Consider the following 19,226-nt stretch of genomic DNA (forward strand, 5'->3'; position numbering starts at 1 on the left):
CTATGAATATATTTTATAAATTATATAAGTAAGGATTAATAAGTTCAGTAGGCAAAGATTTCTTTTTTAATTTTACAAAAGTCCTGTTAATTTGAGTGGAGTGGTTTGGCATAATGGCATATATTTGTTTTTTTGTTTCTAAAACAACATGGTCATCTTTTTATAAATTTGTGGGTAGTTGTACACTTGTACAGCTTTCTTACTCATTTTCGCTCATTACTGGACATGCGAGCAAAGCTGTGAAAAATAATAAGTATTATTATGGGATTATAAGATTATTATACAAGATACGCCAAGAAAAATTGTATAAACATTTAAATGTTATTTCAATTTTCGTAAAAATTATACAAGTGGGATATGGGTGGAGCAAAACAAAATATAGATTGCCCCCCCCCCCCTTGGAATAGTTTTCACCCTATTAGTGTATAGTGTCATCGCCTATGCTCATAATGCATATGCCGTAAAACAATGAAATAATTTAAATATCGGAAAACAATAAAGCGACCATAAATATATATATATTTATATATAGTTCGGGTGACTGCAAGGATTCGCGCAAAAGCCGACGACTCGGTGGCGTCATCGGGTGCGTGGGCGAGGGCGAGGAATCGTCGAGACACACTATACATATAATATTTTTTTTTTAAGGGGACAGCGATCAGGGGGATGGCGTGCGTGGAGGGGAGGGTGTCGGTATATAGGTGGTCACGCCATCCCCTCTGCTGCCGCCGCCCATTCGGCCGCCCGCCCGCTCGTGTCCGCCGGCCGTCGTCGCGTGGCCACGGCGGGACTCGGTGGGAGCTGTCTTATGCCGCCAACCCGGCCGGCCGGCCAGCCGTGCCGGCAACCGCACCAACGTTCGTCATCAGTTCACGGGCCACTCTCGAACCGCGCGGTACTGCTCTCACTCTCGCCGCAGTCTCTCGCCGTGCGTCGGGCGCCACACGACGACGGAAACACGTTCGCGAACGGGCTTCATAACGTTCACACAGTTATTGCGATTTTATTATAGAATTTTTTTTTTTGGAGGTTCGAAAGTTCCGTCACGCCAACAATATAATAATAATAATAATAATAATAATTGTAATAGTTATTATCATGAAGTCTTGTTCGTTTTGACCGCGGAATACACCTTACGCGATTACCTCTGATATGCATCAATAATAGTACACTTTATTATTACAATATTATTGTTCCGTCGAATACACCGAAAATAAAAACTTTCGATATCGGTTACGTTTTATTAGTATTGTTGTTGTTGTTGTTGTTTTTTTTTTTATGAAATTTGCGATTGATTTCGTGGTGTGCCGCTTTCTGCGCCGTGCCGAGATAGTTGATATTTAGTACGACGAACGAATACGCCGGCCATATTTGTCGGCATGAAAACCGACAAAGACCGTGTCACAGGTACGTGTCGTGTGCTCTACTTAACCTATTACCTGCGAGCTTTTCGTAAAAAAAAATTAAGTCAAAAATACCACGTGTAACGGCGGTTCCGTGTCTGTAGGCTCCACGATGTCTGGGGGGCCCTCGACGATCAATTCTAGTCGTTATCGCAGTTAATCGCGTGAGAGGTGTATGTAACATAATAATATCATATTACTGTGAGAAAAAAACACAAAAATAATTGCGTCGTTATCAACTGTCTGTGATAATTTATTTTAGTTTTTGTCGTTTAGTTTTTTCCTTCCACCGCGATCGGTTTTTCTTATAGGTGATGAACAAAAGCGCGAATAAATGTAAATAAGTGGTAGTAGTTATTATAGCGTAAAGCGTACACTTCATGTAATATAATCAGAAAGTATAATAATAGACTGTTATGAGCTCGATGGACCGAAAAGCAATGAAACCCGTACCCATGTCGCGAAAGTTTCAATGTGTAAATTATCAATCATCGTCAGCGCTCGGCGTGTTTGTGAATCGACCTGTAAACAATACAGAAAATATTATTAAAAACACGTTATTTCGTCAACTTTTGTACGCCTAATACACCTGTACACTGTATCACGATTTACACCGCACGTATCATTCCTCGGTATAGGCACATGTAACGATAACAACCTGTTCCAAAATGCCGTTAATCTAACCAATGGCTGTGACCTTTCTCTTTCGCGGTGGTAATGGATTTTTTTACTTTGCGATTCCGTATTACACCCATTGTCACTTTTCGAAAGGTCATCTGTCCACCTTGAAACCGTTCGTAGATATCTCGTGTTGTAAGACGTTTACCGCATATAGGATCATAATAATATTATGTACCTACGATATATTATGTAGGTACATATAAATATGAATGCACAATTTTTTTATTTCATCGATCAAAAAATTCATTGACCATATACAGCGTGACTAATATAAAATACAATTTAACCTAGAAAAACAGTAATCAATTGAAAACGAAGATAATTTTATATATTATACGCTATGTGTTTGCATAATCTGTATTTCATGTGCGTAATATTTCAGTATTTGTACAATGAACTATATACCTAATTGTTGAAATCGTATTATGATTTCAGACGTTTGCCATCGTGCGCGTGTACCCGCTCGATTAATTCGAAATAATAAGCACTGCACAGTGTGGCAATAAAATACGTTGAAATTGTCTAAACAATTAAAAAATAACATAGTTGTTTAATAAAAATAATAGTGGACATAAAAAGCTGAATAAGTTAAATTTTTTTTTATTAAGTATTATTTTTATTTGAATATTTGGTTTTTCTATTTTAAATAAAAATATTAATTTTTCGATACAGCAACGTTCATTATAAAATACACAATAAATTATTGTATTAGAGATATCTTATTATTATGATGCTAAATTGCAGTTATTTATTCACTGTTATCCTCGCTGTTATCAAACTTCAAGATATTTCATGTTTTTTTTTCAATTTGTTAATATTGAATGTGTTTTATAAATATAAAATTAAGGGTTTATGATAGATATTGGAAATTATCCCCAAAAAAATATATTTTTGTATATATTTCGAATGAATCGAACAATTTATAGTTAAATTATATTTTCAACACCATAACGTGGACATGTAGTATACCGTACTACCACCATCCAGTATTTAATTAAATATTCATGAAAACAAAATGTTTAGACTATTTGAACTGCTGAAATGACCTGTTTGTAAAATTAAATTCAATAATAAGGTAGGTACATGTAGTTAGTTATATCTATGAGCAAATACGCCAATTATTTGTGGCCAGTCGAATTAAATCACCTAAACCATTGTTTGTTAGTTAATCGTTATTCTAACTTTATATTTGTATTCGAAGAATGAAGCAATAATACTCAAACGTATAAGTTTGTAAATTCAGGCATTTAGCTCTACAGACATCGGGGTGACAGGGTGTGATCTTCAGACATTTTCTCAGAACCTTATGTGAATACGTTTATGAAAATAACAATATAATTGAACACAGCACTTAAAGAATATAAAAAATATATATGGATTAGCTTTGTAGAATACTAATTACAAACGTTTTTAGACATCATAAAATGAATGACACAAAAGAAAACTATTATCAATGAAGCATAAAATCGCAATGATTGTCACGTGCTGCACTTTTTTTCGTTGTCTTCGTATTTCTTTACTCGTGAAGATTGTAAATTTAACTTTGATATTATAAGCCTTTTACGGTAGCCGGTCAATTAAATACAGGTTTCATTTTCACCAGTACGTGTATTGAGTACTATATCGAATAATACACATCCAAAAAATAATTGCACCGCACAAGTTCAAATAATTAAAAACAACAATTATTATTAATTATACGTACGTCTATAGTTAGTAGTTAATTTAAAGTAAAATTCAGGAATACATATTGTAAATAAAACTTATTACGATTCCGCGAAAAATTATTTAGTCTTTGACCTCTCGATGACTAATCTCTGCATTCTGCGGTATTGTTTTTTAAATTTTATTCCGGTTTGATTATAATAATTATAAGGAATAATAATAATTTTATTAAAGTTTATATATTTAACAAGATTCTTGATCAATGTTTTTTTTTATTAGATAAGTTCATTAGATGATCATTTAAAATATGTAAATATCTCCTTATTAAAAATTATAATTCAATAATTTTATAAATTGGTTATTGATATTATATTATATTTTACTTTTCCTTTAAACAAATTAAATACGATTAATGTGATAAAATTGAAAATTCCAACTGAAAATTATTTTAAGTATATGATTACCGATATGATTGGTCACACTAAAAATTGTCAGCCAATGCCCCAGATACAGAGGTTAATCTACATAAAAAACAACTTATTTTCAGTTATTTGATCGTCAATCGATTGAAAAAATGTATTCGTTTTCTTTCATAACACCAATTACAATTTACGATTTATATTTTGATTCGTCTTTTTTATATAAGTACCTATTTATAAATGTAATAAAAATTTAAAAATAAAAACATTATATTAAATAAAATTTATTATTTATATTTAAATAAAAAAATATAATTATTTAAACTATACATATAGTAATTTTTTTATACTTATGTACATATAATATATATATTTTACAATTTATTTTAAGAATATCAGATGGTTTGAGGCTTATAGTAGAATATTAAACAGTATTAAATTTCGATACTTAATACTTCATATATTTAGTCGCTTATATTTTTTTTTAACACACATATTGGAAGAAATATGTCTAGTTAAACATTATGATAGTTTTAATTCTATGTATGTACTACTACTTCGTATGATAAATTGTATAATATTCGAAAAATACCCCTTGAATATATGTTGCCCGGATCATGAATAGAATCGATCTAGGTATTCATTATGGTTTTCAAGTTTAAATTTCTTATTAAAATGATTATGTGTAAAGGTTTTTAAAATGTATTAAATATTGTCAGAATGAAATATTATTGAATAGATACTTAAAGTTATAAAATTTCTGAATTTGTACTGTTTAAAAAAAATGTTTAAACCGATTTAATTTTGAAATAGTTAAAAATTAATAAATATAATATAGTATTTATTGAAAACAAAAATTCCAATAATATGCTACACAATATTCACACTTACAGCCTCTCTTTAAAGTGAATATAGTTTCAATAATAATTAGGAACTTATATATTTTATTGTAATGTTTTGATGGGTAGGGATCTATACCGACTTAAACATGACCGATTGCATATACTCACACACATAACAACGATAATTAAATCGGAGCTAATAAAGATTATAATTATACGTAATATTATTATTATCGTAGTGTGGCAAATGCGCTGATTAATGTTTTATAGGCACGTGTCCAGCGTCTGATACAATCATATTCGGCTAATTGATCCGGCCAATATAATTTTGTTTACCCGCCCGAACATATAACATATTATAACATCGCCTAAGCATAAAAACAAATTAACGATGTGTTTATTGATTCGCAGGTGTTTGATCGACAATGATAAGCGGTGTGCTGTTGATGGTGGCTGTGATATCAGGCATAGTGTGCGGCGAAACGCCGAGACCGTCGGGCGCTAGAGCCGCGTTCAAGGACGCCGGCCAGGCGGAAAGGCACTTGCTGGCCGCGCTGGGCATGAAGCGCCGACCGGTGGTGGACAAGTCCAAAGTGGAGATACCAGCCGCCATGCTGGAGCTTTACAATATGCAAATGTCGTACGAATTCGACACAACGGCCTTACCGTTGCCGGGACATCATGTCAAGTCCGCGAATACCGCCCGGACGTACTTACATAGAGGTAAGTTCGATTTTAATGTATAAATACATACCATAATATACCACAATAGACCTATACGTTACATACTATAGAATACTACACGTCATTGTCGCTTAGACAGGTAGGTACACCGAGTGAATTGTATGCAACAGTTTCGATGTGTTTTTTTAAAACACAATATAATACATGGAAATAAATAATAATAATATATATTATATTATGGCTCGATGCGCGCAACCTATTTGCATATAGAGATTTGATTTCTTGACAAATAGGTAACTATTTCATTAAATTTATCAATTATATATTCCAGCCTTTAAAACTGCTAATCGTACAAACTACAAACTGCACAGGAAAAAAACCCGTTATTGACATTTTCTATTAGTTCAACATTCTATTAAAATACATACAAGGTGTTGGTACATTAGTTATTTATTTGGTAGAAAATGATGAGTCGTATTTATATTTGCAATTTTATCAGTAGTTTGTTTTTGGAATTTTACTGAGAGTTATCGGGATAACAGTAATGTAGATGATTTCAGAATATTTTTAGGTGATCGATAATATTATGATGAACCAAAATGAAGGATTATATATCTATATGACCAAAAATTCCGAGTATTTCAATCGATATAATAATATATTACCTATATTATTTTTTTCTCAATATATTTTAGGTTTTTTGATAAACCAGTTTAACGTTTTAAATTTAAATGTTTAGTTTATTCGTTATAATTTACATTTAAATTGGAGATTCTTCCAACTTAAATACAAATTAATGTAAGAAAATAAGCAACTGTTTTATTAAGCGTCAGCCAAAAAAAAAAAAACGCTTTTACAGTTATACATATTTAAAAATATATTTACTCTGTGATTACCTATTGTATTATGTAGCCTTAATTTAATTTGAAAGTGCTTAAACGCATACATTATAATATTTAACAACTATTAAACAATTTAACAATTATTAATGTACCTAAATAATATTGAAATGTATCATGTTTGAAATATCAAATAAGATACTAAACAAAATTTAACTCTGAATCATTTTAATAAATAATATAAAAAAGATAAAATTATTACTTTCCTATGGAACATCATCTTGTTCTCGAACATCCCATCAGCATTCATTAGTAAAACAATAGTAAGCTAAAGTGTATTAAACAAAAGGCTTAAAATTTTCTTGGCTTATTCTGGAAAATAACATTTAAATTATTGCTCATAAATCATAATACCGATCAGTGAGACTGTTTATTAAATTACGCGTAACATATTACGTTGTATTTTATCAGTCAAGGTACCGTGGATTAAAATACTTTTCGGGACTGCTGTCGTTTTTCTATTCATAAAATTAATTCTCAATTTTAGGTGGTTCTTATAAAATATTTAATTAACTGGAATACAGGCAATCATCCAACAACAAATTACATACATTTTGTGAACTATATCTACAGTTAAGTGTTATACTGATAACAATTTTTCCACTTGCAGTTCTGGTTTAAAATAGATTTTGTTTAAAAGCATGAAGTTAAATTATGATGCAGCACATACAGAAAGTTATAAATTATACGAATTATTTTATGATGTTGTAATAAAATTAAACAAAAAAAATTTTAAATATATTTTATATTGATTAAAAAATGTATATGATTTAGAGCAGATTTTTTTATCTCTGGTTTAGTGTTTTTTTTAAACAGTTTACGCTGGCGAGTAAAAACTAAGTCATATTTAAGTTTTAAGCATTATAATCTTACCTACAACTTACAAGTAAAGATTTGTGTTTTGACTTTTTATAGAGAGGTGCTTTTCTCAATAATATAACATTTTATAGCGTATGTTTGGAAATCGATCCAAATGGCCTGGTATATTTAATTTAACTTAATGTGTAATGTTTATAATTTTATTTAATACCTGGAAACCATTTTTGATAAATATACATGACATGTGTATGATTTTCAATTTCATAAGATATCAGTCTGTATATGAAATGATATTTTTGACCTAAAAATACACAATATTATATAATATGATACTTAATATTATGTGACCTACAATGATACAAATTAAGTATAATTAAAACGCTTTGCTTTTTTTTGAATGTTTATAATTTGTGTCCATAATAAATAAATCATGACATTATATATATATGTGTGTGTTTAGGAAGAAAACTAAACTGCATATGGCCTTAGTCGCTATTTAAAATAAATATAAAACATTTTATGTGCAGTGTAATGTACACAGCAATTCAAGTTTACCCCAGGGTAAATTAATATTTATTACGAATAAAAAAGAAACATTTTATATTTATTTTACATTTAATTTTAAATTTAATATAATTTAATAGGTTATTTATTATTAAATTATAAATATATAAAACAATTCAGAGTTTAAATAATTACAAAACATATACTTTTAGCATTAAATTGATCAATTCGCTGACTCTAAAAATAAACTTTTCTAAATTCATAAATAGGTTTGTTATTTTATAAATAAAAAAAACGTATACGTTTCTGTATTGAATATTCGTCATAATATAATATATCGTTCAGTAAACTATGTTTTAGGTGGTTTGATGTCTCTTATAAAAAGTCTATGAATGAAAAAAAACGTTATGGCTAATTGTATAGCTGTATTGTTTGAATAGTTAAAAACGTTTGATTTCTCTTGTAAATTTGCATTAGACCCATGGAGTTGCATAAACAACATACAAAAATTACTTGATACACGAGGAAATTATTTAAATTTAAGATTAGTGGATTGGTTGAGATGTACGCTGTTGAGATGTATTAAAATGACAAAAATATTTAAAAAATATTATGTCTTCTTTTGAAAATATTGGTTCGTAATAATTTAAAATTATGTAAAAATAAATTGTTTAACGTTTATTTTTAAAAGAATCACCTTGTATAGTATAGTTATAATACTATAGTATTTTGTAATATGCTTAACCTAAAAGTGTACTTTTAATACACTTCATGTTTATTAATAAGATATAAATATTATTGTATAACATAATGGTAAGTACTTCTCAATATTTCTTTATCTGTCAAATTAAAAGTTGACATAATACGATTTGAATAAGGTTTAAAAAAAAATTATGCCAATAAATGGTATATTTACTAATCAGCTATATCACCTAAGCTCAAGGTTATAATGTATGTCCAACATTGATGAATAAAACATTGTCATATAAATTTATGTAATTAATATTGTCTAAGTATGTAATTTAACAATACCTATTATAATTACAATACGCTATAGTATTTTGACTAAATTATACTGACAGCCTATGTATAGGTACATTGATTGATATCGTTATGTACGGATCTTGAATATAATATTAGAAGATACATATTATGTGATTTATTACACTTTTATTACATTGCATAGGTAATTAATATGTATTGTTATAAACTTATAACGAAAGTAACTAATGCAGTTCTATGTCCGCTGCATAAAAAACCACATGCAGACGACAATATTTAAGCTAAATAACTATTGCGATTGTAATATAACTGTATTTATAACGAGCATGAGTCCAAATCATTGATTAGACATTAACATGCAAGCGGCTAGAAATAGAAGGCTATTGACACGCACGTATATGGTGGGAAAATGTGTGCAAACACGCGAAATCCCTCCGAACACAGGACAAAAATAATTGGGTCGAGGTATTGGAACTACTTCAATATGTCGATAGTAATTTTGCCCATTTTTTGAAAATATAATTTATTTAATAGAAATAATATTATATAGTTCTATAATTTGCTGTAGATAAAACTAATCTAATTAAATATGCCTATTCAAAAAAGTTAATATTTAAAAAAAAGACCTAAGCATGAATATATTCGAACTTAAATATTTTTCACTAGTAACATATTATATGGAATTGTAAAATATATAACGTATACAACATTGATTGTACCACATAAAATTTAATTTTTCGATACGAAATTAATTCATAATACGTACCAAAGTTATACAATTTCTAGTGGTTTTAATGCTAGAAGAATAGTTGGTATTTTTATTTGCAAACTACGAATACAATTTTTTAGTTCGTTTTTCTAGAATTATAAATTAATAACAATTTATACAATGTGCATTTGGTTAATACTGGCTTTGGTCAGTTGATGAATGACGACGACCAAACTGTTCAACAGCAATATATCTAATACTTATTAAATTCCATACATATTTGAATTATGAGTCATGTACCTACCTAAAAATGCTAAAATATGTTTTATTACTATTAATAAATAAATTCTGCATAAGTATATTAGTTATAACTAATTAACATTTAAATTTTAAATTTTATTCCATAGCCATATCTAAGCTGTATAAATATATAATATATTATAATATTTATGTGTTGGCATTAATGTATTGAATAACTTGGTATTTTATCAAATAACAGACAACTCAAGTTAATATTAGAATTTTAACTAGTTCTATTATAAATTAAATATTGTAGTGTAATGTTTTTAGTTAATTTAGTTGTTAATGTGGAAAATAGTTATGTGATTAGTATAAACATTTTATTTATTTAATATTAAATTTGTCAAACAAAATTATAAAAAATATTTTTTACATTCATATCATTGTACTTCTATTATTATTATTCATTTCAAGTATGTATTTGTACCAAGTTCTACTTAAATTATCATTGTGTACTAATTAATAATACCTATACCTTACTATAACACCATTGGCCTAATTAATTAATTAATTAGTCTATTTTGTTTAAAGTCTTAAACCCATTTTGTCATCTAATCTTAATGATAAGTTATGAAACATTTTAACATAACAATCTAATTAACATCTAAAATCAAACTATATTTTAAATGTATTTAGATAAACCATCTAGGTTTTCTATTATTCTCAAATTGTCGGTAAATAATATTGCTACTCTTGCACGCTATATTATTATGATTTTACGACATCTTAAAAATTCGATCGTCATAATTTGATGTGATTATTATGTTAGATATAATTTTATACACGTGCACTTCTAAATTTATGTGAAGATTTATAAGGTAAATTATATAAGGTATCTATGTATATCTACAGGAATAAAAAAAAATGTCTGCATTACTATATTTTCTTAATTGCTTATGTGCTGAAATTGCTCTCAAAACCACATGACGTGAATGTAATTTAAAATTATTGTGTTATCATTTTATTTTGGCATAATTGTGATGTATTCTAGTCAGATCAGAAATGTGTCTTAACCGGTTTTGTTAAAATATCAAAATATGCTTATTTTATTTTTATTTTTTAATAAGGACCACGGAACTGTACAATCGATTTCAGATAAATTAATGAAAAAAATAAAATAAACTTTCGAAATAACTTAATCGACTGTAGAGCCGACGTGTTTAAATTTCACCTAAAATGAATTATTGTCCTTGTAGTCTGAGTCGCGTGACTCTTTTAATATTCTGTAATATATATTTATATATATCCCGACATATTACATGAGGTTTAGCTAAAAATATTAAATTACATACCTACCTAGTTCAAACATAATTCAATTAGCAAAAAAGTGTTTTTGTCAATTAAACAATCCTAAATATACTACAAATCGGCAGTTACAGATTAAATCTATAACAATATTGAATGGGACATGCTTTCCGGTACATCTTGTTCAATATTCGGCCAATTTGAAATATTTCGAAAATTTTACTAAGATAGAAATATAGAAGTATCTTCGTCCGACAAGATTTCCGCTTAATCGGCTGTGGACCACGATATATTTTTTGTCAACTTAAAGGTGGACATATTTTATTCATGTACCACCATGAAATAATATATTATTTTATTACGTTAGTATTGATTTTTTGTCGTCTTGTGTTGTAAATTACTTATACTACACGAGGGTTCTCTGTTGTACTCACACGTTATCGGCCAAAGTAAATTATCTTAATAAGTAGGATAAAAATTCTTAAGTCAAACGTGCGTATTAATTTCAACGTACGAAACAGTTATAACTGTTATAAGCCAAATGACGTTATTGGTCGTCTCGATCCGGCGTCACAATGTCCGGAAAGTATTTATCGAAGAGGATGTTTACCTACTTGTAAGTTATACTTATACTTATATCAACTTTTATAGTAATTTTTTCCTCGGTGTTTATATTCACAGATCCAAACTGTAGTCATTTTACTATAGTTTAAAAATCACAAATTAAGAAACATTATATTATTGGTTAATTGTTTTTTTTTTTAGAACTTGAATGCTTGATTAAAAATTATGATAACCGTATAGTGCTGGATGCGCATAGCAAACATTTTGCACTTTAGTTGATTCAAAAAAATTATCATAAGTAGTATTATACCTAAATATATATAAATTAGCCTTAATATTAAGAGGATATCAGCTCAATATTTGTTTTCTCTCTCAGGCCCAAGCGCAACATGGATAAAACGCTTTCACCTAAAATAGTTTTTTCTTTATGAATTTTGAGTTATCTTAAAGTAAAATTACTAGTTACAAAAATTATAGAGGATAATATTTTTGAGAGTATAACATATCAGTTTTATATTTTATTGTTATTTAACTTTGAATTCAACTTTTAAAATAAAAATAAATATTGGTAATTTTAAAGTGTTTTGGGACAATATTTAAACAAATCGATATGTCATAACCCAAAGAATATTATTCTATATCGTTTTTGTAATGGGTGATTTTACTCTAAGATAACTCAAAAACATAAAAAAAAAATGATACCGCTTAAATGAGTTTAGTCTATGTTAAGCGTGAGTTAGAGAGAGAGAGGGGGAAAACGAACTGTGCGCAGACATCCTCCTAATATTTTCTTATTTAAATTCTGTTCATTTTAAAATTCTTTTTTCTTTCTTATGTTTCTCTTTGAATCTTGTTTGAGAATAGCTGATTTGAATACTCTATGATACATTTTCTCGGGTACTAAGATTTTGATATTATAATACAATTTATAATTTTTTTTTAGATTATAATTTTACTGTTCAAAAATGAACAAACTATTTTTAGTGATCATTATTTTGCATTGAATTATATAACCATTTTGTAATTGTTTTAAATTATTTAATTTGATAAATAACATGCATATTAAAGTAACGTTTATGTTTTATTTATTTAAATTATATTAAGTGTACCTATGTATTTCTCAACAAATAAATATTAATATATTTGGTGATTTTAATTTTTGAATGTGTTATTAAAAATATCAATTAACTGATTTTTATAAAATCAAGCAATTGGCGGAATACAATTTTATTATAACTATCTATAAGATATATAATATTACTAAAAACTAAATTATTTACATAATTAACTCGTTAAAATTACCACCCATTAGATTAAATTATTATCACGCCAAGGCAATAATAAACATAATTAACATTGCATTTCTGACTATTTGTTGGCTGTGCCTATTTGTTATTACTTATTATAAATATAATGATTTTAAATGTTTATAAACTAACTTAAAATACCATGTGACATGATTATTTTTTAAGAAAATATTTTTTTATTTCTTACACCGTTTATTTTATGAACCGTATCTTTTATATCCCATAAATCCTATACACTAGACATAAAGCACTATCTAATCACAGTGCCCCAGTTTGTAGAATGGCGCAATTCGGTCAAAATGGCTGTTTGAAGAAGAGTACATACGTTCACTTTAACAATATATTTCAAGGGACAATTATTGTAGTTCCATGAAATTTGGAGGGATATGAATTTATGATTAAAAAACATTTGATGTCCAAACAAATGTCTATAACAATAAGATGTCTTATATCTATGTAATCTATTGATTCAGTTTAAAATTTCAAAACTTAAAATAAATACGTAATAAATAAATATTTCTAGAGTCATAATAATATATAGGTAGGCATGTACTTGAGTATACTCGCACGATAACGAAACTATTGATATTTTATTGAATTTTGTAATAGCACTTGTTGAACGACTGAATTCGTCGTAGGTTTGGATTATCATCTCTATAAATTGGACAAAACTTCGGATTACTACAAAAAATGTACACAGTTGTGTGGGCTTGGTGACTATGAATTTTTGTATTTAAGGCACATGTATAATATATTTATGTATATAACTAGGTTAATATTCACTCACTCTTCACCATTCTCCAATATATATTTAAGATGTAATTAGTGTATACAATATACATATATATATATATAATATACCACTGTCATGAAGTATGACAATACCTTTTATACCGGAAAAAAGGGAAAATAATGAGTTTAAAAGAAATAAAAAATTTGTAAAATCTAATATCATTCCAGAAAAAGAATAAAAGTTGTTTGAGATCCCTTTCTTTTACAGGGTAAGACTCTACTTACGTTTGGTCAGATTCATCTCATTTCCACGCTTATTACAATAGACATTTTCATTGTTTTCTGAAACATTTTTATCAAAATATTAAAAAATTGATAGTTGATTCATCACTAGTTATGATTAAATAAAAAACGTTTGCCAACATATTGAGTGTGTGACTGCGTGAGTGACAAAATATCATGTAGAATAAATTGTGGTGTCGCGCATTAAATGAAGTATTGAGCATCTGAGTCTATACTTGTACGAAATGTTGAATCATTGTAATCGAAAGTCATAAAGTATAAAGTTTTACTGATTAAGTCTTAACCCCAGAAATTAAACCTTATCCATTAAAGGTAATCATAAGCCCAAGTAAATATAAGTCGGCTGTAAGTAGACCACATCTTATAATAAATGACAAAGGCCAGAAGATTGCATACTACAGTATGACGGTCATTATATACTAGCATCTGTACAAGCTGACTTCGGTAGGGAAAAAATTAACAAATATGAAATAACGGTGCATAATAGGTAGATGTATCTTGGTTTTAATGTCCCTTAGCTCACTGGAAAATTTCAACAGTGTAAAACTGTAAACTAATTCGACGGAGGTTGGGCATCTGACTGTTGTGGATTGGATATAACATTTGGTATATTTGAACGTGGTTCAAACTACTCTCTAAAATGTTTTGATATCTTAAAAAACAATCTTTGTTATAAATGTGATGATATCGTGATTTTTAATTTAGCATCATCCAACTGTTTCGAAGCGTCACTCGTAAATCATCGCTGACATTAATCGTTATCTTGCTAGATTAGTTTGAAAAATTTTAAACACCAAACTTTTTAATTACGGTAGGTACACTATAATATGCAAACTAATGTATTAATTAAAGGTAGAGTCTTAATATGAAATGTTATAAGAATTGAGTGACTTAGGTAACTTAACAAAAAAAAAAACATATTGTACTCTGTTACTCCTTTTTACATACCTTGTTGTTTATATTTCATTACGTTGAAAAGATTGTCCGTCTATAGATCAGTTGTGTGATATGTTCGGTACAATAAGGTCGAATAATTTGAAAATAAAAAACAATTTGATAAAAACATGTATTTTATATAACAAGCGACGCTATCAGAATGGCTCTGCAAATTAATCGAACGTAATAGTAGTAGCAAATACAAGCTAATATGATTATAAATTTGAATATTATAATATGTTACAACAAATATATATAACTCATAATTAATGAAACGATAACGAAATCACAAACTAGATAGGTATTGTGGAAGGTAGATATATTATGTATATAATAGTTACAGGATGATTACAATACAAAACCAAACTTAGTAACTTTATCGACAAAAAAAAAGAATATCCTAATCATTGATATTTTTTAAGGGATTTCACTAGCTCAAACAGTAAAAGTCATTTATTAAGAAATTAATTTAATGGAAAATTTCTGTATTAGATTCGTTAATATGAAATATAAAAGCGTATGTAGTAGGTAATAATAGTAATAATAATAATAATAATAATAATTAATTATTACTATTATTCTTAAGTATCTGGTATGTGTTATGTTTCTAATGTTCTGGTGAAACCAACTGAACCAAAATTAATAATGAACCACTAAATATAAATGCATATTTATTGCATTACGTCGAAATAATAATAATAAAATTACCTACCTATAACAATTTTACAATTTAACAGCTTTAAAGATTTTTCAAATAATATTTTTTTCGTTGACTTCAAAAAAAGGCTTGACTTTAATATGAATTTCACTTTATTTACAAACTTATTATCATCATTTTTTCAAACATGATTACTAATTTACATACTATATTATGTAAATTAAATGAAAAATTTTAAAATTGTTTTTACTTACCTGTTTTAAAATATGATTGGGATCTTGGTATTATTTATCGCCTTGTAATAGTCAAGTCGTTAAGACGTATATCGTCGTTATTATAGCAAGTTCATATAGTAATGTTCTAAGACTATAACCAATTAAACTTTATGGAGAGGGATTTTTTTGTACTTTATACTGAGCAATAAATACAATTATAAGCGATATTGGCGTGTGGCATACCATATTCAGAAAATTTTTTTTTTTTTACGGTAACCTAAAATTTGATAAAAAACATTAAATGTATATTATAATGATTAGGTACATAAAACTATATATTAACTTAATTAGTACCCATAATGTATATAAGTGCTATAGGTGTACACTAAACGTATAATATACATAGATGCACTATATACCGTTAGTATGAGCAGAAAAATGATTTCCGTATTGCGTTGTTTACTTTCATAGCAAAATCAATTGGCGATTGAGAGATAATTGTATTGGAAGAAATTAAAAATACACATTATTAATAATTAATATTAACCCGTTGTCCCGCCGTAAAAATACATTCCGTTTCGACGTGATTGAATAATCGTAAATGAATTACCAACTTATGAGCTATGACACTGCGAATATTATACTGCATACAGAGCGTTTTTAAATGTATTACATTAATTTACAGTAAACCCTTGTGAATATCAAATTTTATATTTATTTTTATAGAATATAATTTATTATATATAATTCGAGTTTTTGAAACGTAAATCAGAGTCAGTACAGCAAAATATGACCAGTGCGTTTTCGTTCTCTAATATGAGTACTTTATGCAATATATTATATACTCCACTTTTCGTCTTCTAAACGATTATAAAGTGGATCTTCTTATCCCATCATTGCATAACAATAATAATATGATATACAAAATATGGGCTTAGCTAGTTAAAATGCGTTTTTCTTAACTTTTAAATTTGACTAGTCGTATAGACCGTATAGTTAATGTATAAGTATACGATATTAAGTAATATCAATGATTTTATAACATTAAATAAAGCGTACTATTAACTTATTGATTTAACTAGTTAAAGAATTCATAGTAACGATTTAGCTACGAGGTACCAATTGAATTTAAAAGTTAAAATTATATTTGTAAATATCTATAACTGCAATTAAAACTAGGTAATTAATTCATTATTATTATTTTTTATAACTTAGTTACACAATAATTTTAACTACAAACAAATATTACTTGATTAAGATTATTATTATTTAGTTGGCACAAACGTGTAACTGCCTAAACCATTACGCAGATATAGTGTGCAATATAAGAAGGAATAGTGTAGGATGCATTTTTTACAAAATACTTAGTTACCTGTTATTTAAAATAATTGAAAGTTACACAATCACTAAGCATGTGTGACCCATATGATTATTAAAAAATCAATGGATTAACTTCTTTTCAACTGGTTTACCGGTTAAGTTTGTATTTTTCTCAATCCTAACTTGAAATGTAAGAATTGAAATATTGATCGCTAACTATTAACTTATAGCTTGACGTTGACTTTTAAATAAGCTACTTATTAACTCAAGTTAGGTAATCATTTTCATCAACTTACCCGCCTTTGTAATATTTTGCACCTAATAGGTACCATCATTGACGTAATTATACTTGTATGTGCATATATTATTATACCGTGTGTTGATACATTCCGCGTTTCGTTTTTCAGAGTCTGAACCGAAAAAGCCAAAGTGCCGTAAGTACAGGTTGCAGTTCGCGGTCGACCCGTTGCCAGAGGGCGAATGGCTGACCGCGGCCGAGCTGAGGCTGACGCCGTCGCGGCACCGGCCTACCGGACATCCGTCCCGCGTGCAAGTGCTTGTGCACGACATCGTGCAACCGGGCGTCCGGGGCGTGTCGAAGCCAGTGCTTCGGTTACTCGACTCACAGTACGTGGACCTGCCGGACGCGCTGACGTTGGCGGGACATGACGACGAGGTGTCGGTCACGCTGGACGTGACGCCCGCGCTGGAGCGATGGTCGCAGCACGGCGGCCGGTGGTCAGCCGGCAATCACGGGCTGCTCATCGAGACCCTGACCGATGCCGCTGACGTCCGGGCCCCGATACCCGACACGTTCGAGTTGCGGGCCGCCGACAGGCCTGCGCTTCTCGTGTACTCGGACGACGGCAAGAACAGTCGTCCCGTCGGCCCGCCGCGGCGGAAACGCTCGCCGGGGGCCAGCCAGCAGCAACAGGGCAGGGGCGGCGGCAAACGGCGGAAGGACGGCGGCCGGGACATTTGCCAAAGGCATCCGCTCTACGTGGATTTCACCGACGTCGGTTGGGACGATTGGATCGTCGCGCCGCCCGGCTACGACGCTTACTACTGCCACGGCGACTGTCCGTTTCCGGTCGCCGAACACCTCAACTCCACCAACCACGCCATCGTCCAGACGTTGGTCAACTCCATGAACCCCACCGCCGTGCCCAAAGCGTGTTGCGTACCCACTCAGTTGGCGTCCATATCTATGCTGTACCTGGACGAGGACAACAAAGTGGTGCTCAAAAACTACCAGGACATGCAAGTGCTCGGGTGCGGGTGCAGGTAGGCCTCGGCCTAGATCCATCACACACTCTCACACACACACACACACACACACACACACACACAAACACACACACACACACACACACACACATACACACACAGACACACCCACACACAAACACATAGCGTCGCCCAAAGATATTATTATTATTATTATTATTATTATTATTATTACTAGTTATTATTATTAATAACTACTTTATTTATATATATATATGCATATATTTACGTATATATTATTATAATTTTTATTATTATTATTACTATTTTACTATTGTGCGTTTCTCCAACGAGGTTGTTTACCCGTTTAACGAATTTTGTTTTTAATAAAAATGATTTCTACGGCACGATTGTTGTACGTTGTAGGTAGGTATTTTTAAATTATACGTTTCCGACGACAAAATATTATATAGACAAATCGAATAACTACCAATACTGCAGATGACGATGACGGGTTCATATTATATAGACCGGTACTTATAACGATCTTTATAATATTATGTGTTATACGTAAAGAAACACATCGACGGTATATCCTCTTTATACGGATATAATATGTTATTACGTAATATAACAGTTACATTAGGTAATATTAAGTATAGTCTCCGACCACAGACAAGCATAGAACGAGATCCCCATCAAAATCGATAAATATTACTTAGGTACCTACTACCTATATACCTACCTACATTTACGTAATTTCAACGTTAAGACGGCATAATAAGATCCATT

General features: G+C 29.7%; 1 protein-coding gene across 1 annotated transcript; it reads left to right on the plus strand.

Moving 5' to 3' along the window:
* The first annotated feature begins 853 nt into the window (after positions 1 to 853).
* Positions 854 to 18,613, plus strand: LOC111040502 (protein decapentaplegic-like). The gene is made up of 3 exons (XM_022324433.1): positions 854 to 1,407; positions 5,422 to 5,733; positions 17,615 to 18,613. Exons 2-3 carry the CDS (start codon positions 5,436 to 5,438, stop codon positions 18,493 to 18,495), a joined length of 1,179 nt encoding a protein of 392 aa, XP_022180125.1. The 5' UTR covers positions 854 to 1,407; positions 5,422 to 5,435; the 3' UTR covers positions 18,496 to 18,613.
* The last annotated feature ends 613 nt before the right edge of the window (positions 18,614 to 19,226 follow it).

This window comes from Myzus persicae, unplaced genomic scaffold (assembly GCF_001856785.1).
Source record: "Myzus persicae strain clone G006 unplaced genomic scaffold, MPER_G0061.0, whole genome shotgun sequence".
Taxonomy (NCBI): Eukaryota; Metazoa; Arthropoda; class Insecta; order Hemiptera; family Aphididae; genus Myzus; species Myzus persicae.